The 23,099-nt window shown below is 39.5% G+C and overlaps 1 protein-coding gene across 3 annotated transcripts in view; it reads left to right on the top strand.

Moving 5' to 3' along the window:
- ADAMTS12 (ADAM metallopeptidase with thrombospondin type 1 motif 12) overlaps window positions 1–23,099 on the top strand; it is a 146,171-nt gene that overhangs the window by 23,851 nt on the left and 99,221 nt on the right. Inside the window, exon 1 of one of the 3 annotated variants that reach the window (XM_064403883.1) lies at window positions 20,938–21,132. The exons of the other annotated variants lie outside the window; for them this stretch is intronic. Within the exon in view, the coding sequence (XP_064259953.1) occupies window positions 21,043–21,132 (90 nt within the window). The 5' untranslated portion in view covers window positions 20,938–21,042. Of the gene's footprint in view, window positions 1–20,937; window positions 21,133–23,099 lie in introns of those variants that run through there. 3 annotated transcript variants of the gene reach the window in all.

Below are 23,099 nucleotides of genomic sequence, written 5' to 3'. Positions count from 1 at the left end.
CTTCCTGTGTAATCAGTGTCTGAGGGGTAGAAAGGGTGTAGACGAGGTAGACGCCTACAACAGTTGAGCTTTTTTAATTCTTCCTCTCTGCTGACTTAGGCATCTGTTCATTTTACCTGGGGACAGACACTTCTGGGAAAATTTGTAAATACCAGTCCTTTGTTTCTGAGCCAGGTAGCATAGCTTGTTCATGATGTCAGTGGATGTAGGTAGGTTCTGTCTATTAAGGTGAGATTGCAAGGACTGTATCTGTTAAAATAACAGAGCAGCATATGAGCAGCTTTTCAGGCAGATAACGAATTTTGTTTAAACTCAGTTTGGACTTGAAAACAGCTTTAGTGGACAAATGCAGAACTATAGCTTAGCTTTACCAGGTTTTGACTGCAATTTGAGCAGCACTGAAAGAATTGGACTAATTTTAAAATAGTGCTTTCACAAGTGTAGTTCAGAGCAAATGAAGTTATTCAAATTGTGTCATTTGCATAAGGTTGATCCTTTAGAATACCTAATAAAAAAGCTGAAGAAATGAAGACCTGCGCATCTGTCTCCCTGAAGGTTTTATTACATCAATTTCTTCTTTCCAAAGATTTTTTAGTTTTGTTGCTGTGTGACTGTATCATGTTTTAGGATGACTTTGTTTTTGGCTTTTCAATTTAGTTTCAAAAACCAGTGTGAGATAAAAGTACAAAATAGATAAACCATATGAATACCAAACATTACCAAAAATTTTGTTTTTCAAGAAAGACAGAAGTGCTCTAGTAATGGCATTATGGCTTATGCGTCAAATTCTCCCCTGTTGATGATAGCTTATGTTCACTCTCTTGGGTCTTTTATAAGTTTTGCTTCATTGTGCAGGCTTGTAAATCTCAATTATACTAATGGGTGTCATGCTTTCACATTATAGGAAAGAAGTGCCAAATACAGCCCCCAGTGGGATGCCCTCATCCAGCAGCTAACTCTTACACTATGGAGCCTTTCTCTTAGCTATCAAAAATATTTAACACTGGGGAAAAGAACATTAATACAGCTTGTATTTGAGTCCAGGGACAATGATCCGGAAAGTTGTTTGCCGTTGTGTCTGTCAGGCTTTTGCGTATTGAAACGAGAGGTAAAACAGTTGTCATAGGAAAGGAAGTAAGTGGCATTTGCAGGGTTGATGGTCGGTTAATTATTGCTGAAAAATACATAGCAACTTGCTCTTGCTCTTTTTAGAGATGGTATTTGATATGCTACCCTCATTTACTGAAATGTCCTGTAAAATGATTCTTTGCTGTGAATTAGAAGGCCAAACATTTGTGTTCCTCTGTTTCTGAGAAACCGGTTCTCAGAAGGGCATGAAACATAGGTTGACACCATGATAGGCATTTTAATGAGGCCTGATGTCCTGTCTCTGTTTTGAAAGAAATCGAGTGAGAGATGTTAACTGTGCTTTCCTGAGTAGGACGGGTAGCTCTGATTGTTACTGTACTGCTGGTTTGGTTGCAGCATCTGGAAGAGAGGCTGAACAAAACCATATACATTCAGAGAGATGCATGGACAAGTTTTAGGGGGTTTTGATGCTTTAAACCAGTGCTCTTAGAATAGAATTCATAAGGGTTTTTTTCAGACACTTTAATGGGTTTATTTTAGGTGCTTTGCCCAGAGGATGGTGAGGTGGGAGCATGTTTGCATGGGATGGGAGTCCAGCCTGCTAAGGGCCAGATTGATCCTTATGAAGGCCTCTAAAAGTGTCCTTCAGCAGCTGAGCTCTGAAATGAGCTAACTGGTGCTTCACAGCTTTTCTGGCACAGGCAATGTTTCTTTTTCATTAATAATTTCCATAGGTATTTCAAGCACATAAAATTATATGGAGGGAATCTATGATGTTATCTCTGACTTAAGCAGGGGTTAAGTCTGCACATTCAGAAAGGAATGAAGTTAGTACAGACAGGATTTTTGCATTGGCTAATCTGGTCCCGGTTTATGTCACATCTAGAATCTCCTATTAATGAGATATTTTGTCTAGTCAAGGCTCCATAATTTAACATAATTGTGTCTTGAAAAAATGGTGTATTTTTGCCTTTTTCTGTCTGTTTCCCTTTACTTTCTCCATTCCAGCCAAAACAAATTATCTTGACAAATATTTGACCTCACTGAGTATGCTTGAGACCATAGCGGAGTTGATGGAGTTTTTGACTCTGGGGTGCAATAAACAGATTGACACCGGAGAGATTAATGTTTTGGCTCTTAACATTCCCTGAAAGTCTCTGCTGCAGGTGATGCAGTAGTTAGGATTTCTTAGAATTTAAAAACATGTGCAAGCAAGACAGTAGAATATTTAATATGGTGGAGTAAGGTTTTCATATTATAAACTTGTAACCCAGAGGGAGAACCATCTGGTTAAAAATATGTGCATTTTTCTCATTTCAAGTGTAGCCCCAGGCTTGTTTTTTTCTCATTTTATTTCTTTCAGCTTTTGATTTGGCTGAGAAACTAGTTAATGATGTGTGGCAATCGAAGTCATCAATAGCTAACAATGAAAATGAGAGTTAATTTTGAAATGCTTTTTTTTCTCACTCCTCTCTGTTATCCAGTAAAATGCAAAATGAACCTATTACTCCTTATCTTAAGTTAAATTATTAGAAACAGACACTGTAGTTTTTCCTTGGATTTTTTATTTGGGGGGGTTGATTTTTCCATGAATGTCTTCTGCAGGTGTTTAATATGTATGGTATGGAGATATCCACAGATGCAAGAATAGAAAGATGTCAAATAAATAGAAGTGTGACTTCCTGCTCTGTTTATAAGTGCTTTTATATTTTAGAAACTGCTTTTATGGTGTGATTTTTTAAAATAGAAGGTGAACTGTCTCTGAATGTGTAGTAGAAAACACTGGGGGGCCAGTTGTTGCCCTTGATATGACAGATGTAAGTCTGGTGTGTTTAAGAATTGTTTCTTCTCAGGTAGCTGTAATGAAGGGTGCAGACTCTGTAATGATATTCCAAGAGGGAAGAGCTGGACAGAGGTGAGAGGCAGTAGGGCTGTTTAGCTGCTACTCAGATGGACAAGAGGGCTCAGTGGCCTTCTGTGAAGTGTGGGGTAATTGAAGGAGGATATCACAGAGATTGTGTAGCAGCTCACCTCATCTGCACTTTGTAATGAGAATGTCAAGGTGCGTGAGCAAGGGCTGGATGTCCTCAGGTACCAGGAGGGCCCAGCTCCAGCAAACTCCACCTCCTGACAGCAGCTAGACACAACTCTCCTGTCCTGGACAAGGTGAATTCAACACCAGCTGTTGTGTTTTACCCCACAGCTGCCTTGTTTGAGTCTTGACAGTCCTTACTGTGAGTCTTAAATGAGAGGCAGTTAATTGAAATCTAAAAATATTTTAAATAGCCAGGTATCCAGGTTTATTCTTACCATCAGCTGCTAAGTTACCATCTGGTGACACTGGTAGCTTGAATCCTATTGCTTAGCTGAACTTTAAAGATGGCGTGGAACTTTAGTTCTGACTTGAATAAACATTTCTGTTCAAAAACTTAATAAAGTCCAGAGTTTTCTCTCTGTGTTTTTGCTATCTTTGCAGCACTGGTGTGTGAAACTAATAAATGAAATTGCAATGGCTTTTTCCATGTGGCTCTAGGCTATAAGACTTTTCAGACCTGGTGGTATATAGCATTGTCTTTGAAATAATAACTCATATTTTTAGAGAAAGTGGGGGGATGTGTATGACTGACACAGATGGCCTTCCTTTGCATCATCTTCAAAGAGGCTCTTCTTTATTATTTTTCTTGTGGACAAATAAGAGGTAAAACTTAATCTAGAGAAATCCTAGTCTCCCAAGCATTTTTATAGACCCCTAGTTGTTGGTTTGGGGTTTTTCCCCTGGTCACCGTCCCCTTAATGTATGTGCTGAACTTAGGAAAACTGGTGAAGGCTCTTTAGGTTGCATGGAGAGGGTATGTATGAGAAAAGTGGATTTTCCAGCTGATGCATGCTTGAAATTCATTGCATCCTTCTTTTTTTTCCTTTTTTTTTAAAGCCTATCAGATCTAAGTTTCCAGATATATTCTCCTTGCAGAGTTGCCGGAGCATGGACTGTCCCTGGAGTTGTCAGTGATTGCATTTCCCTTCCTTTGGTGTGGCAGCTCCAATCTCAGTCGCTCCTTGTTTCTCCTGTGAAAGCAGTATGTGAAAAATATATATGTTTGGTGGTACATGATCACCACTCTTATTCTGTGTAATACCTGTATAATTCTGTTGTATGATGAACTTGTGACAAGTGACTAATAAAGAATTTTGGACAGCAGTCACTTCTGTGCATTGATAGTGCCACATTAGTGAAAGACAGAGGTAAGGAATTTTATTTCAAAGGTGTCTGTAATGCTCAGTGAAATAGATATTAGTAGTTTGGTAGGTTCAAGACATTACCTACTTTTTCAAAGTGGTTTTTGCTTAAAGACCTGTTGCATTCTGGAAGAAGTTACTACAATATGTATTTTCATTCAGTCCTGCTTAAGGGAAAAGAGGGAGATCAGATGATGAAGATAAGATCCTGAATCCTATTCAGTTATTAAGGCAGCTATGTAAAATCCTGCCACAGTCCCACAAAAGGATTCGGGTTTTATGGATTTGTCTTACCCTGACAGCTCCCACATACCAACATCTCACCTGCAGCTTGGTTGCAGACATAGATTCTGGTGAAGGCAAGGCAAGGTTAATTGTAGTCATGCAATGGTTTTGGGAAATAACATTTATCCTTTATGTTACAACCTACTTGGGAGAATACTGTGTTCAGTAAATAGGTGAGCCACATTAAGGCTCTACTCAGGAGGTTTTCATTTTTCCCTGGCACATTCAGAAAATGAAGACTTATTTAGCCTTGGCTCTCTACTCTCTGTAATGAAATGCTTAAATCTGTGGTGTATCTGCCTAAACAGGTGACTATATTGATTGCATCTGAAGTATTCAAAACCACTGAGCTGAGAGGAGGACTTCATTGTATAGCTCTTCCCTGACATAGACCACATGAGTCTTAATGTCTTCTTTTTCATTTGCTTTTCAAAGGAGGATGTCCAAGCTTTCAGAATGTAAACATCCCAGAGATAGAGAACTGAGCCTTTGCCTCCAGCTTTTATCTGAATGTCCAACATCAGCAGCTGTACAGATGTAATCAGATTGGGGAGAGACTGTTTTTCTGGTTTTGACTGTAGATTTCTTTAGACTGTGTAGTGCCCAACCCTTAAATATGCCATTTTTGGGGAACCAGAGCACAGGAATGATCAGGAAAGTTTTTGCTCTTTTATCTGCATATACGTGGCTCAGTTCCTCCTCTTTTTAGGGAAAGATACCCATTCTCTCTATGGAAATGAAGAGGGATGCATAGCCATTAAAAAAACCCAGCCCCAACCCCTACAAAGAAACTCAAACCAAAACCCATGATAAAAAATCCCTGACTAAAAGTAGCTGGGCTGTGCATGCTGAGGAGAAGCAGTGTGAGACAGTGCAGTTATAAAACCAAAATGGATTATGTGCAGCCTCCTGTGTTTTGTCTCAATGCTTTAGTTACCCAGTCTGCTAGACCTGAGAAAGATTTGTGGTGTTCATAAATGGCAGAGATGGCTCAAAATGCCCTTTGAAAACAAGTACCTTACAATCCTAGCTGGTGTGGCTTTTACTGAAAATCTATCCAGACTGTACTGGAGATTAATGTCATTTAATGCCATACTGGTGAATTTGGTATGTAATAGATTTACATATTTGCCATTTCTGGTACAGACAAGAGTGCTTTTGTACTACCCAGTTGTGGGTCACTGGATCAGTGGAGACTTTAATTTAAAGAATTATTTTTCTATCATTTGATAAGCATGTTGGTGTTGTACACAGTGATTTATGTGTGTTATTGAAAAAAGCTTTATTTGTGTTTTTCTCTCCTATCTGAAGCTTTAAAGCAAACTAGCATAGATATGAGCTTCATGTTTTGTTTAAATTTCAAACATGCTATGTTTGAATTGTGAATTGTATTGTTAACCAAATCACATCTGAGCACTACTTCTAAAAAAACCCTAAAGTACAAGCGTGGTAAGTAGATGGACTTAACTTTTTTTCTGAGTTCTTTTGTTAACTTGAGTAAATTCTGTTTTTACAGGAGCCAGTCATTATACCTTGGCTGTATTTTTTGAATTTGGAAGCATGCATTGTAAAATCATGAAAACTGGGTAGTCCCTGGTGTTCCTCTAGTAAGCTGCCTTCTTGAGCAGGAAAAATTAAATGGAAGAGTTGAAACTGAGATTAGGTCCTAAATGGATGAATTCGACCTACTGCTTCAGGTTGAGCAATTTCAGAATTACTTTAGTTTTCAAACACCTTCATTAGTTTTCAAACTCATTCATTCAACATGCTGTGAAATTACTTACTGAAATGCTAATGAAAAATTGTGTGAGGGAGTTTTGTTTGTTTGTGTGTTTGGTTTTTTTTTGGCTTAAAGTGATACCAATTGATTCATGTGGCCTACAGAGACAATATAATATCTACTTGAATTATGATACCAGACTCTTACCCATTTAGACATGTTTTGGTGGTGTTTAACATGAGGAAATATAAACGTCCATGTGCTGCTGATGTAGAAGGGAAACCAAGGGCACCTTAAGTACCTGAACTCCTGCAAGTTCAGGAAATTGTTTGGTATATCTGGATGATTCTTGTAAGTTTGCTGTGTTGAAGAAAGTGGTGTTGGCTCCTTTCAGATATTCCTCAACAGTTTGATATGAGGAAGATCCATCCTAATCCCACAGATGGGGGTGAGTTTTATCTCCACTGCTTCAGTTGGACATCTAAAGATAACATTTACTGGCACAGATTGTATTCAAGTTCTTTCCATCTTTCTTCAGAGTTTTGTTATTTCTATGTGGATATTCAGGTTACAATCCCAAATATGTTGGCCATGCAACAGGAGAGACCAAAGGTGTGTAATTTCCCTGGCAAATGTGGGGTTTGTGGGTGTGTACTAGCTGGTTATAGTGATCTGTTGGATGATTATGCTACTTACTGAAACTTACCTTTTCCTTTCCTCTGGTTAGGATTGTCAAGAAATCTCCACTGATGCAAAATGTAACCATTTCTTCTTTAGAAGCACCATTAGAAATTAGTAATGTCTCTTGTTTTCAGTGGCCTTTGCAATTTCATTGTTGCTGTAGGTGCAGGGTGGCAGTTCTGTGTAGACCTGTATTCCTGCTGCTTCCACAGTATTTAAATGAGTGAACCAGATGTGTTTTATCCTTCTGAGCTTGTGTGTTTCTTGGCCAAGGGCAAATTTTCATCGAAGGCAGTTTCTCTAGGTTTTTTCCACAACCATGTGCAGCTAAAAATATGATTAGGTTGTTTCTAAAGGATGTTACCACAAGTGTTTTTTCCAATCTTTTAGCTGGAATGCATTTGCATCTGACTCATCCCAAATGTCCGCAGCTAGAGAGAACTGGTTTGAGTTTAGAATTGCATCTGAGGCCTGAAGATATTTGGATATTTTCTTTCTATCACTAAGGACACCTTATCCATCATTGCTGTTTGTTCTTTAAAAATCTTCTTTGGTGAGGTTGAGAAGTGCTGTCCTTCTCACAGGTGGCAGATTTTTACAGAAAACTTTACAGGCTGTTATTTGAGTTCCTGAGAGAGAAGTTTCCTGGGAGAAAGATTTCTAGGACTAAGGTGTAGATGGGTGGTTGGGTGGTATAGTCTGAGCGCTGAAAAAGTGTGCACAAAGAAAAAATATGGGATATGATGTGAGCAATACAACAGTGGGTGAATCTGTTTATTTTTGATCAGCTTTCGCTTGCTGGAAATTCTTGCTGGTCTCCCCTGGTTCTGATTGTGTCAAAGTAAATTGAGTTAAATAACTTCAGGTGAACCTGGTGAGAAGAACTGCTTCATTTTCTTCTTTAGGAGAAATTTTATTGAAAGCTTGAAAAAGTCTCCTCAGGTTGCAGGAATAGGATGCTATTTGCATGCAAAATAAATTAAGAGAAACACAAATCCAAAATAGCAAAAACAAGGATTACTGTATCCAGAAGTTTGTTTGAGATGTTGAATGCCTGGTTATGTCTGGATATTCATTCAAAGTAACAAGCTCAGTCTCTAGGAAGCAGACTCAGTGTCCTTCATCCTTTTGAGCTTTCAGAAATAGGATTTTGCTGATTACATGTGTTTGTGAGTAGCAGGTCCTGGAGAGCCATATGTGTGGGTTTTTTTACAATCCTGTAATTCTATTACTGAGAATTACAACAGTTGTGCTAAAGCTCTGTTCTTGTGGGTTGTGTGCGCTTTGTTTTCTTTCTGGTTTTGGTTCTATTTTTTTTTAATAGTTTCCACTCCATGCCACGTGGTAATTTCCATTCTGCTGTATGCCCTTTAGTATTGATGGAAGATGCTTTGGAGCAGTAAGCATAGTGTACTTCTCAAATATATCACTGCTACAAAAGATAGCAGTGTGTGGGAAGGATGCACAGCAAATTAAAAAAAAAAGGGTTTTATTGAAGAAATCCACCTTAACAACTTTAAGTTTGAGAAATGCCTGCTGCAGTGTTTCTGTTACAAGTCGTATTGAATCAAGGGTGCATGTGGTATGAGATCTTTCAAACACTTGTTCATAAATGCTTTCTGTATTGATTTCTTTCAAGTGTTCATAATGACACTCAATTGTTGCTAATTCAACGGTTTCTCATTGCTTACTGTGTTGTTTGATGAGAACATGTTTGGTTTTTTAGCTTTTTTTTTCTTTTTTTGTGAACAGACTTAGGTAGTTTTTTCGAGTTTTTCTGTATTCATCAGTGTGACACAAAAATTCATTAATTTTTCACAAAGCAAAATTGGCTAACATTGGGTAACACGGGTACTATCCCGTTTTATACACTAACTGAATGCAGAGAGATGAAAATCAGATGTGGTCGCTGCTTTAAAACATTTATTATGAAGTGTCAGAGAGTTCATTTATTCTTTGACAACATAAAATCACAAGTTTTTGGATGTTCAGTTCCTGTCAGCTTCCATTGCAGTTTTGATATAGAAACAAACAACCAAAAAACGGATATGTTATCAGGCCTTACTTATGAGGTTTTATGTTAGTGATGTGCCCATGAATTGTATGTTGATGTTTAAAGAAATGTTAGTTAAATACTTGCACAGGACTTGAGAAACTGTTGATTGTATTGGGAAAAATGGAGTTACTGCAAAGAACTGAAGTGGAATGTGCCCCTGCTTTTTTCTGTTCATTTTAGAATTTGGCTGATGAGGAGGATTTTATTCAGAAATAGTCTATAAGCACAGTGCAGTGGTCCAAAATCTGAAACTCAATGCCATATTAGGTATAGCTGCAATAAGCTGCAACTTTTTTGGAATGATTACACAGGAGGACTGGAATTTGGAACATGGACAGGGTTATTAGCACAAAAATGCCATTCTGGTGTTATTTAGTGCTTGATTGTTTGGACAAACTACGCTTCATATTAATGGAGTTTCTAACACTCTCGTAGTATCTTTCATCACCAGCCTGTGAAGTTGTTGCACTGGGGAAGCAGAACTGGCATAATCTGAACTAAAAAATAATGCTGTTCTCAGCTGAAAACTCATAATTTTGATTAATGGAATCAGTGGAATTAAAGAGAAGAATTTAAGAAGTACCCTGAAAGCTGGTGCATGCAGCTGGCAGTGAAGACCTTGTCACTAAGCCTGTGTACAGTTTTACCCATACTGCTGTTTTAAAACCAGTTAGAATTCCTAAATAGCCAGGAAAGGTCCCATTTGTCTAATCAGCGCTTCTGCTCTGGGAGCAGACAGAAATTCAAGGCAAACATGGGCTGTGTGGGACACTGCATTAATTCCAGTTTAGCTGCTCTTTGCTGACTTCCAGTTTGCAATTAATGGAAGGCTGGTAGGGAGCCTTAGCAAGGAGAGAGGGAAGAAGGTTTGAAAGGGATAATAAACATTAGGTTCTGCCTGCTGTTGCAGCTGTCTAGGAAAGGATTCTGCAGGACAATAAGGACCTGCAAGGAAGGCTTTGAGGAAATGGTGTTTAGCTCAGAAGTATTTTTGTGTCACTGCAGAAGCCAGTACATAAGAGAGGAATGATTTTTATCTGTCACACCACATAGTACATAACAGCTTTATTGGCATTATACTTTGGAGGAAGAATGGGTTTGTGTTTTCCACTCACAAGAAACTAAGGATTGCCTTCCCTTTTTAATGCAATTGTCCTCCACCCAGTTGAAAAGACCTCTTTAAACCTTGCTCCAAGCACAGTCTAACCTTGCACTGGAAAGCACTGGCAGAGTTCTCTGTGACTGAATTCCCCTTCATCCATGCACGCTTTGAAGAAGGTCAGTTTTCATAAAGGTATCTTTCATAAACATATTCTTCTTGGTATCCATGTTGGAAAACCAAAGCAGACAAATCTCAGATTTCATGTTTCAGTCTTCCAGCAATCTCAGGCAAATGAAAGATTTGTACAGAGTGACTGTGCTTTCACAGATTTGCACACCTCTTCTGTTAAGAATCTAGCTTTAAGAAGCTGAATGGTCTGAGGGGGTAGTGTTTCCTGACCTTATCTGTTTTATGGGGTCCCAAACTTTATGCTTTGAGAATTGACGCAGTATATGTAGCATTATGTGTTCTAAACTGTACCAAGAGGACACATAGAAGAAGCATAATCTATATGAATTAGTAAAAATAATACAGATTAAATGACATCTTTTCAGGGTTAAGATCTTTTAGTGTATATGCAGTGTCATTTTTACAAACTGCTTTGTCATTTTTTTCTTTCACTATACCTACAACTTGCTGATGAAAATGAGCACTGTAATTTCAGCTGTATTGGAATGGGATGGAAGAATTAAATGTCTTACAGGACTGCTTTCTGAACTATAGAAATAAAGACAGTACAGGGAGGTAGTATTCTTTGAATAGTGTTATTCACAGTAAAACCTCACAAATACTGTCTGATCCAGTATTTTATTCACTGGTATTGCCACTATTACTTCAATATAATGAAATGGTCATCAAAAGGAAAGAAATGAAAATAGTGAATTCATAAAACCTACATTAAAAGCAGAGAAGATCAGAAAGCTGTGTGGAAAAAATTCCACAAAGATTTTCAGTTTCATAAATTAATGAGACTATTTAGATATGTGTTTCTCAATTAAATACTTATATTTTGCTTCCGGTGCCTAATGGTTTTAAATGTTTCATTAGTTTGATGAATGAAGAGTTACTGCAAATGATCATAATTTAGAAATTAAACATATTCCAGAATCTTCATCTGTTCCTCATATGATGATTAGAATATCTCTACACAGTAGAGAATATTCTCAGTACTGCTTGTAGGGCTGCAGTGGCTACACGTGCCAAATTTTACATAAGTTAAATGAAGACGTTGTGCCCCAGGTGTCTGAATTTCACACAGCAATACAGACTTGGCAGCACTCAGGTTTTACAGCTGAGTAGAGGTGGTGTTCACCACTGTGGCAGAAAGAAGGCTGCAGTGGAGCACAAATTACTGGAGTGGTATCCCAGGTCACTCTAAATGAGATGTATTGATTGGAATATGACTCTGTCCCCTTCTCAGCTTGTGCAGACCTACAGGATCAGTGAAGAGGACACTTGCCAGGGCACTTTGTGTGAAGTTCAACTCATCCCAAGACTGATGGTTCAGACCAGATGAACTTGCCTGTTCTTCAGTGATGGGGAAAGAGATTCTGAGAGCACAAGCTTAAGGGTATATATTTACATCTGGTCTGATGAGTGCCATGTCTGGAGTTTAATATTGACTTTGAAAAATACTAAATTATGTGTGGAGCTGAATGGCCCCAATCAGCCCAGTGCTAGTAGGGTAATTATTTTTTGTGTGTTTCAACTTGTAAGAATAAATGTAACATCTGGGATTCATTTTTACCAGCTTTGCCAGAGACAAGGCACTGCAGGGACAGGGAGGGAACCCAAAGGGATAAGATTGACAATGAAAAGGCTCCCTAAAAGTAGTCAATATGTGGTCTCTTTTCTAATGCAGGACATTGGTTTACATGATTAAATTAATAGTTTCCTTGATAGTTGTTCTGTAATCATCTGGCAGCCACAAAATTGGTAGATGCTCCTTGGTTCTGCTGTAGAGTATCTTCTGAGTTACTTAAGAACTGCTGCTGAAGACTCTGCATTCACCTTGCTGCATAATGTGGCTGTGATGGTGGCATGAGTTCCTTTCATTTCACAACTAGTAATCTCTCTTTTCCATTTCAAACTTACACTTCTGACTTGTGTCTCAGCTTGGGTTCACTGAGCCTCAGAGTGTAGCCTTGAGTCCATTCTCCAGAGTCCAGTTCCCACTGATGGGAATTTACTCAACAAGATTTACAGTGAACTCCCTCAATTTACTGTATAGCATAGCTTAGAGAAAAATCAGAGCATAAACAGGGTCATTACTGCACAATGACTTCTTAAGTGTGTTTGGTCAGCATTTGAACTGGTGGCCAGCTGTAGTCAGGGAATATATATTTCCTTCTCCTGTTGTAGTGCTACACATAGTGACTCTTCCTGATGTTCTTTTTGTTTTATCTCACTGCTGGAAGCTTGGTAATATGGCATAAGAGCAATTTATGTATTTTAACTCTATCTGTTACTCATTATCACATGTATTGCATCAGAATACAAGTCAAACCTGCATAAGTCAGAATAAAAAGGCACTTCCAGTATTGCATTCTGTGTGTTGCAGGTTAAAAGAAATTAGTGTCTTTACCGCAGACAGAGAGCAGGTGCTTCTGATCATGATGGTAACAAAGGTTCTGTCAGTGAAGAATAGGGATGGGCAAATATGAGTAGTCAATGCCAGGAGATTAGAGATCTTTAACTGAACTGCCCACAGGCAGTCATTGTCTGGGGAGGAAGGCTGTTTCTTTCTAGTTCAAGAGGAAAAAGGCAGTCCATTTCTTGAACCTTTGTGACTTAGTACTGCCCATAGTTACCAGCAAGTGGGTTTTGGTGCATTGAACTGTCAGGAAAGGTTTTGAAACTATTTATCCTCCTGGCTATTCACCGAATCCATTATTAAAAGAAACAACAAAAAGATTCGTCTTGAGGGAACTTTCTCTATCAAGTTAAATTCTGTCTGGAGTCATCACTGGGTCTTAGTCTGTCTCTTAAATCACGCTCTCAAACTTTGAAAGTTTGAGGACATTCCACTTGTGAGGCTCAGTAGTTTCTCAAAAGATCAGAAAAAGACCTTTTTTCAAAAGACCTTCCTGACAAAACATTCTGCTGTCGTCTAGTGCCACGCAATTACATGGACTTGTCTGTTCCAAGGGCTTGTCTGTTCACTGCAGGTTGCAGCTCCCTCACTGGGCTTTCTTCTGGGAACCAGCAGCAGACCTTCACAAGAGCTCAAGGGCTTTGTGTAGTAGCTCTTGCTGCTCCCCCAGCCTCTCTGTGGGCTTGACCATTCACATCCCTCCCAGTCTCTGAATTTTCAAAGATGCTTTGGTGTCTCAGTGAGGAAAGGTGTCTGAGTTCTGCTAAGCCTGCCATATCATTCAGCAACATTCAGTCTTAAAAGGAGCAAAGTAAGAGTGAATGAAGGAAGGAAGGAAGACTTTAAGGTTATTTCTTGCACCAGCATGTCTTAAACATTGCCTTTTCAGAAAGTTAGGACATCTCTGGCTTATCTCCAGCTTGACTCAACATTTACCACCCCACAGCAATTCAGTCTGGAATCCTGCATAGTCCCTCAATTCAGTCCCGCAGTTCAGTCTGGAGTCCCGCACTGACCCCACAAGCATTTGGGAAATACACCAGAGATATAAGGATGCCTGGAATACCTGCTTGAACTGAAAAACAGAGCCTCTGTCACGAAGTCCCTCCCACCAGAGTCCAGATCTCTACCATTAGACACTTGTCATGAGGAGACCTGCCTGAGCAGTACCTTCAATCACCCTGGTGCCTGCAACTCTTCTTCTGTGAAGGCTTTCACAACTTCATCACATCAGGCTATGAGCCCTCAGAATCAGTCCTTGTCCTTCAGTCAGTGATCCTAAAATATGTTATTGAGGTTTAGCTCAGCGGGTGGTTTTAGGTAGTTCTTGGATGGCAGACTCACAGAGGTAGAATTCTGCTGCAGCAATCTCCTGAGTGAGTTGAGCAGAAGCACAAACTTTGTTACTTGATTCCTTGATAGCCCATGAAAACAAAACATGATGGCAATACCACCGACTTCTCCAACCTTTTAACTTGGTTAATTGTGTCCAAATGGACAACTGAGACATCCAGTGCAGGTGAAAGGGCTGTCAGAAGAATAACTACACCATGAGGCAGTCACAAGAGTACTCACCTGAACACGGAATGAAAATACTGTGGGGTCTTTTTCAACAGAATCTCTGAACATAATAAAGTTTTCTAAAGTGCTCCTCCAAATATGGTAAAACGATGTTTTTCTTTGATGGTGAATTACAAAATGTGCTGTTTATTAAATGGATCTATTTTCAAAATCCTAGATGTTGGTAGAAGGATGCTGTGGTCTACGTGGGTAGGTCAGAACTTGGATAGACATCTATTAGGAATTAATCCAAAAGTTCTTCTCATGTGCATTTCACTATTCTGCTTGCAGATTATTTTTCTGTCTGGGCTTTTCTACTAGAAATCAGGCCACAGGCTTTCCTATTAGAAGTCCCCTTGGAAGCCCTTTTGGAAGAGGGGACTGTGATGAAACCCTTATTCTTTTGCTCATTGCAGAGATGTCTTCTGTTAATTATCCAAGAAAAGACTGTGTTTCATTTGCAGCATAGGAATTGTGAAACATTTCTGGGAATATTATACTGTGTATGGAAAGTAATAAATGTTGCAAAATAATGAAAAGGTTTAGCCCAGATTTTGTTACAGTTTGGGAGGAAATGAATAGATTGCGGTTCTGGAGGGCTAGAAGTGCATCTGTGGAAGTACAGGCAGACAAACTTTTAATACACAGGCAATTGTCTCATTTACAGACAGACTTCCTGATGTGCTTCTGATTCCTCTGTATATTGTATATCTGTATATGTTTAACACATACTGGACTCTGGCAAGCATTAAAAAAAAAAAAAAAAAAAAAAAGGCTTAATTGGTGGCCAGTCTTAGAGATCCATAGGATGCATGTTTTTATAATGAACTGTGCCTTGGCTACCACACAGAGGGTTTGATGGGTTCCTCAAGAGGTAAAACGTGGCCCATAACATCTTGTAGCTTTGGCTGTAACATGGATTTTTTTGTTTCTGAGACTCACAGGGAGGTCTGTAAACCTGCCTATGCATCTCATTGTGGCAAAAGAGTGTACATGGTGTTGTTTATTGCATTGTTTTTCAAGCCATATCTCTATAGGGAGCCTGAATGATAAAATAAACCTTTCTCATGTGGGGTATTACTCATTTTTACTGTTATTGTTATAAAGAGTAATAATTCGCATGGCAGTAGTGCTGTGAATTATTATTAGTGCTGTGTGTCTGAGTCACAGGCCTTGTGGTAGGTTCTGCATAAATATCACCAAAAACTGCTGTGGGACTGTGAGTGTAGAATAAAAGGCAGCAGGATGAATGCAGACTGGAAAGCGATGTTTTTCTTTGGAAGATGTTAAGACATACATTTTGCTGTTCAAACTTTTCCTCTCACGAAAAGGAATGAAGTTTTCTGTTTGATCCTGAGTTTGTTGGGCCTTTCAGTTCAGAAACCCAGCTTCAAATGCTGGCAATTCTGTGAATGGCCCTAATATGTGTAGATGGTGTGTGTCACCTAGGAAGCAGTGTTTGCTACGGGGTATTAATGTCACTAATAGTAGTGTTAGAATCTTTTGTTTCTCAGCTGGTAGTCCTCCAGGTAATTTGGAATTGTGGGTTTCACTGTATTGTCCAAAAATCCACATGGGTTCCTTATGCAGAAGAATCTGTATTAGTGGATCAGTAATACTGGCTGATAGTCTCTTTTGTCTCAGTCTCTTTTTCATTTACAGGCACATGTGCAAGCATGATATTTCTAAAAGATCTATGGCAATAACGGAAAATAATTTCTCTACAGTTTGAAAAGGGCTAGTATATATTTTTTCGACAAATGTTCCATCTGAAGGACTGCAGATTCAGTTCAACTGACTTATTTGTGTTTATGCATTACTAGCAGAATGAGACAAAGGTCACAAAGTTTGTTGCAAGTTGAGGATTGATTGTGCCAGTTCTAGTGTAGCTGTAGAGCACAGTTTCTCAAATCTTCTGTGATTGTAGGGATCCTGCTGAGATGCCTGTTGTACTCCTTGTGTTTTGTGTGTTCTTGATTTTAATCTCTGCGTATATGTGTAACCGTATCTTTTGCTTATCCCTCATTTGGTTGCTTTCTCTGCTACACGGTTTCAAATGCTGGAGCTGGAGCTAATCTTTCACTTCTGCAGCTGTGCTACAGTCTTCCTGAATTAGCAGGATTATTGTTTAAGGACGTCAGACAATCAAATCCCAACAGCTTCCCTGGAGCCACAGAAGACAAAGGCTGAGACTTGAACTATGGAAAAAACCATGAGAAAAGACTGAAAACTAAGGAGACTGAAAATAAAAACATCTTATCTTTATATGTAATTTTGCTAATGGTCCTCAGTGAAAGGTAATCTAAGACTGTGCTAAATTAATGGGATCACATTATGTGAGGAAGCCAAACATGGGGTTTTAGACAGTTTGGGCAGTAAGTGCACAGGGAAATACAGAGCCAAAGGAGGAGGGATCTGAGCAGTGTCTGAGCAGGCATAGCAGGAGAGTGGCTGTTCTCTCAGCAGCACTGGGCAGACTGTTGAAACTGTAAAAACATTTGTGTGAATCTTGATGTTTTGAAGAAAATTTGGCAGAATTCAGAGATCTCTGGCCCAACAATAACTGGTTTTGGCTGTGGAAGGACAAAAGAAAGTGTGTCCTCGTCTAGGATTAGGTGATGTAGCTACTGGAAAACAGCCAGCAGCACTGGGGAAAGAAGCCTCCCAAAAGGGATTTTTAACTACCAGTTGCACTAAACCAGCCCTGTGATTCTGGTTTGCTCTGACAGAATCTGTCTTGAAAGTCTTCTCATACCAAATTTGAGTTTGGGACCTCTAAGTGCCTCTCTGTTTTGAGTACTGAGCACAGAGTGTGGTCAAGCATGTTTTAAAGTGACAGTAGAAGGGATGGGAACAATGCTTGTGTTTTCATCTGAGCCATCAGGGGATTATTCATTGCCTTTGGAATCCACATGTAGTTTGTTGTGTGGTGTAGGCTGTCAGGTCCATTCCTGCTGCAAATAAATCTATGAGGTGGAGAGCCAGAGATGTATTTGTTTATTTTCTCATTTTCATTGTCATAGAGGAAAAATATAAAAGGCTGACAAAGAAACACAGCAACATGAGAAAATCTTACCTGAATTGTTTTGGAGAGGAACACACACACGCACACACACACAATCCCAAAAACAAACAAACAAAGAAACAGAAAAAAACCCCCTCCCTTTCCCTTCCCTTGTGCAAAACCATTGTTTTTCAATGGTAGCACTTCCATTACTGATGCTTCAGTGGAATTGTCAGGATCTGTCACCATGCTGTAGAAAAAAACTCATTTGAGAATGTGTCTTTCATAAGGTCACAGTCTCATGTCTCAGTGAAAAGATTTCTGCAGTAAAATTCTGGTACTTACCTGTGCAACTCCAGCCAATAGTGAGAGCAGAATGAATTGCTTATTGTATGTACTGTTTGTCTAAGTTCAAGTTTGAGAGAGGAATATTGTGAAATATTGATGATTCAGTCCAGAATTCCTTCATAAATTTGTTTGTAGTTCTCTGGCTACACAAAAGCCTGTTAGAGGTTTGTGAATCAAATACATCTCTCTTTTAAAGAACTCTTAAGTCCATTGGAATTCTGTCAGAACTGCTTATGTATTAATATTTAGTCTCTTCTATTTCTTCCCATTGTTACCAAGTTTTTTAATTTTTAGTATTCCTAGAATAGTAACTCATGCTGAGTAGTAGCTGAAGATTTTGTGTTCATGTAAACTTCTTTAGTAAAACATTATATTGTGGAGAACCAAGAGCATATCTTGAGGAATGTATGTTATTTGCAGACAACATCTCTCTTATCTGTACAAAAAGTACTTATTCTTTTGCATCTTTCTCTACGTATCACTGTATCAGTGTCATACAAAAAGTATCGAAAGTCCTAAGGGAACAAACAGCTGAATTCTTAGAAAAGCTGAACATCTGTGCCCTTTTTTTGAGTTTAAAGGGATGTTCATAGTTTCTGAATTCCTGGGAGGTACATTATGAGGATTTCAAAATATGCCAGTTTTAGAGAGAAAACTTTAACACTCTGTGAGCAAAAGAAGACAGCAGAACTCTAACAGAAAGAAAATTAGTCTTTTTATTATTATAGCAAAGTACTTTTCCTCACCTGCTTGGTTCCAAAGAAGGTTTTACTGCATTTTTTTCTCCAGATAAATAGCTCAATTCTTTTCTATTTTGGCCTTTTTTTAGTGCTACGGCATACTGCATTCAACCCTAAAAGGCTGACTGCTGCTTTTAAGACAAAATTAAATGCTATGCTTTTATTGCAAAAAGTGTTGTATTTCCAAAACAGTGAAACCAGTCTCTTTGCAGATAAAGAATGATTTTGATGGAAGGTCTAATTCTTGTCAGTTTGAAATAGAACTAGTAATTTTTTCTACTTTCAAAACCTGGTTTTTTACAGGAATAGTTTACAAAGAAAAAAACCCACACATATCCACATATCAAAACAGTGTGAAATGAAAATCTTAAATGAATCATTTTTAGACTGAAGCCATATCCTTTGAACTCATGGGTGAGTTGTACAACTAAGACATTTTCTTTTTGCAGGCAGACAAAAGTGTATTTCCCAAGAATGGTTTGTACAATGGACACTTCTAAAAGAAGTGGTCGCTGCTTGCATGAGGATTTGAGACCTATGGCAGTATAAGGTCAGCCTGCCCCAAAGTTAGTCTGGGACAAGAAGGATTAGTCTGACGTGAGAGGTATGCACATGTTCTGCACAGACAGAGGGGTATCCCTGAGGGTGTCTGAGGCTGATGTTACAGCTTCAAGGAAATAGAAACCTGGAGCATGAAAGGTACAATAGGGACAAGCCCTTTGGACTGCAAAAAGAATGAAGAAGCACTCAACCAAGAAAGCCTCTTTTTCTATTGAAAAAGCTCCGGCAAAGACAGCATCTGAGCAGCAGATGGATATTTCTTTCTTGGTGGAGAGTTTTAATTTTCCAGACCTTTGGCTTTGTTGAGTATGTGACTGACATTCAGAAGGAAATCATGATCAATAGCAGATTCCTGGCAAGACGAGTACAAAAAGGCTGCAAATTAGGAATATCTCCTTGACATACAGTCTGTTTCTGTGCTGCAGGTGGTATTTTTCTGTTCAAAAATGAGGGACTAATCTTCCTTAGATAAATTTATTCAGCCATTTCTTCTGGTACCTCTCTAAAACATTTCTGATTTCCAGTTTTTTGTGGCATCTAGGAGGACTTGGGCAAAGCATTTGGCACTGTGCCACATGACATCCTTGTTTCTAAACTGGAGAGACATGTTTGGCCCAGAACCCAACTGTTTCCAGGGCTGCATCCAGAGCCCCGTGGGCAGCAGGACAGGGAGGGGATTCTGCCCCTCTGCTCTGCTCTGCTGAGACCCACCTGGAGCACTGCATCCAGAGCTGGGCTCCAGCACAGGAGGGATGTGAACCTTCTGACTTGGGTGAAAAAATGTTTCATTTCCTTCCAGCTTGTTTTGAAGCTCCCCCCTACTTTTTTTGCTAGGGCAAAGAGGCAGGAACTCTCCAGAGTGTCTGTGCCACTTGCTGCTTCCCCTTGTTGTCTGTTTTCCCTGTTAAGCCTTTTTAGGTGTTTATTACACACAGCCTTTCTCTGGAAAGTGTTGAACTTGTTGATTTGCCACCAGCTTCAGAAGCACTTTAAAGTATCCATCACCTCAGACACCTTTGACATTTCATCAGATCCCTCTCCCAGCAGAAGAGTCCTGGGAATTACCTGAGTTTTTATGCTAGTCTTTGTCTAAGTAGTTTACTGAGTTACTGGTTTTGTATCAAATTTGATTTGGTTTTTACTGAGTACATCCTGCCAAGGAGTATTTGTTTGTCTTGCAGGCTTTTGGTTTTACTGGAGTGGGCTTTTTGCACAACTTGTATTTCACAGTATAAGTCATCTCTCTGCAGCTGTGAGAGGGAAGTTAATTTCCTGCCTGTGAGCTTTAGTGTTAGGTCTGCACAGGTAAATTTGATGATATATCAATGTGTGCACTGTACCTCTCATATTAGTGAGAATGGATTTCAATCAGAATTCAGACTTCAAGGAGGGGTTTACATCACATTCAGAGCTAAATCTTTTAAAAGCTTTGTGCTTTTAAATGGACCTGAATCCACTGCTGAATCAGATAAGCCTCCACCTTTGTTGTGTATGAGAGAGAACGGGGATTCATAGTAGATTTGTAAAAACATTTGTGGTGGTGTGCCAGATGCAGTCATGAAAGCACATCATTCTCCAGGCCAGAAGGAGTTCAGCACATCTGTGGTGATTGCCAGTTTCCATCATGCCGGTTCAAGTGCTGAGCATGAGCTGTGTACTAGAGACTTCACTTTGTCCTGCAAGTACTGGATCTCAGTTTGAATCTTACTTTTATAGTTTCATTTAATTTCTTCTCCCCTCTCCTTCCACATCCCAGTTCCTACTTTCAGTCCATTTCTAAACAGAGACTAGTTTAGAGTGGTGCAGAGTAACCTTTTTGGTGTAATGTGTTACTCACTCACCACAGCTGCCCTCAGCTGGGACTGAACTTTCCTGTTTTGTAAGGTATTTGGTTTTGATAAGCTCCCTCCCCCTTCACTCCTCCCAGGGACAGCATAACAAGCTGCAGCTTGAGCATGGCTTGCAGGCTGTCACAAGGCTGTGCAAAGAAAATGGAGCAGCTGCTTGCACACACCACCCTGGGTACAAGGGCAGTGTGCTTCAAGCTGCAGAATCCATGACTCCTCATGGGTTCATTGGAAGATGCTTCCATGTTACTGTGCTTGTCCTTTGGTAATGGGAAGTCACCTTCTGGAAAGGCACTAGAGACGTGGTTGGTAAGTAAAGAAGAGGCTGAGGGCATCAGTATGGGCTGCCTTTAAGGTCACCTTGAAATGACACTGATGTTAAGTGATGGAATGACCCTTCCGTGGCATGGTGAAATTCATTCTTAAGTCCTGTCTGTGCTGTGAAGCTTCATGGGTTTGGAAAAAAAAGAGGCAGAATCCTCCTCTCACAACACACCTATGATGACAAATGCAGACTTAAAATATCCTGTTTGCTTCTGACATCACTGCTTGGTTTTGGGCTGAGCAGAGTGAAGAGAGGAGAAGAGCATCATCGCATAGGTCAGTCTGATGTTGCCTCACAGCCTTATTTTTCATCAAGCAAAATAATTTCTATTGAGATGAAGAAGTTTGGCTGTGACCTTCCCTTGCTTTGCTGTTGAGAGGAGTAAGATTCCTGACAGATTTTCATCCACTGGAAAAAGGGATAATTGTGCTTTCTTCCATCCATCTGCACATGTTGTGGCAGCTGTCATCATTTGTATCTCTGCTTTCTGGCTGTTGACTGGGGGTCTTGTAGGTCACAGTAATACAAACAATACTTGTCAATAGAAACAAAGCCACTTGTCATTTGATCAAATGTTTGCATTTAGTTATTCTCTAATAAAGTTTGAACTCTGCAGTATTAACATTGTCATGCTCACGGGCTTGAAGTTAGTTTTAGAATATAAGTGAGCAGGAAGCCAGAACAACTGTGGTGCTTTCTGTCTGTGATTAGAGATCATGTCTGCTTTGTGAATCCTCTTGCCTGTCTTTTCATTCTTAATAGAAACCACTGTTTAAGCACAGAACCTCTTAACAATCTGGTGTTAAATCTTTACTCTTCAACATTAGATAGGCTTTAAATCATCAAACGTAACCTGTTTTGTAAACTGTGAAAATGTACTGGCTTCCAAATCAAAGCTTCAGCGCTTCTCATTCAGAGTGTCAGAGGGGATTTCAAATGCTGAGAAGTACAAACTATTTTTACATAGTTAATTTGCGTTTTCATGAAAGGCAGTTTTAATATTAACGAGGTAAAAATCCCCAGTTAGTACCATGTGAGCCCCCTGGATACAATGCTTTCTGAAAAAATTTGATTAGAAAAATCAGAGTGAGATATTTCAAGAGTATTTTCCATGAAGAAAACAGCTGTTGCTCTTTCTTACTCTCCCAAATTGTCTGTGAAGGAATTGGGAAAACTCTTTGTTTTGTCTCAGAACAGTAACATTTGCCTGAGTCGTTTTTTGATCCCGAATGAAGTAAAAACTTGATAATCTCACCCTCTTGGGACTAAAGTCAAAGTAAGTTTCTTGGTCTTGAAAAAGCAGCGGGGTTTTTATTACTTTTTTCCCCACTAGTTACCATTAAAGCTTCAAATATAAAAACAGGGGAGGAGGGTAAAGGGCAAAGCATAAATATGGGAATAATAAAAAACTCATAAAAGGTATGTTACTGTTCACCAAAGAGTGTCCTTCAAGCTGGATAGCAAAGCTGATTGATTTTCAAACTTATATTTAGCTTGCTATTTTATTCACCCTGACATACAGCTTGAGACCTTATTACTTTTTCATAGTCCTTGCTTGATGCAGTGCAAGTGTGGCATGGCTGACTTTTGCAGGAGGAAACTCATCTGGGCATATGTAATTCTGAAGGTAACATCTTCAGCTGATGTAGCTCTGTGTGGCTCAGAGCGCTGGCGAGGCACCATGCGCCCAGGCTGTGCTGGTGGGGTGTCACCTCAGTGCCTTTGGGCAGACCAGGCAGCCCAAAGAACTGTGATCTTGTCTTCCTCCGAGACCCAGGGGACTCAGCAGCAGTTGAGCAACAAGGAAATACTGACAGAAGGAGCCTCAGATCTTCAGAGTGCTCTGGACTTGAGGCAGTCCTTGGTGGTCTGTCTCAGCTGCAGTGTGAAAATCACACTGGTAAATGGAAGAAGAGTTGAAACTGTGATTGAGTTAATGAATTTTTCATCA

This window comes from Passer domesticus, chromosome Z, assembly GCF_036417665.1.
Source record: "Passer domesticus isolate bPasDom1 chromosome Z, bPasDom1.hap1, whole genome shotgun sequence".
NCBI lineage: Eukaryota > Metazoa > Chordata > Aves > Passeriformes > Passeridae > Passer > Passer domesticus.
This window is presented reverse-complemented; position numbering and strand designations above follow the sequence as displayed.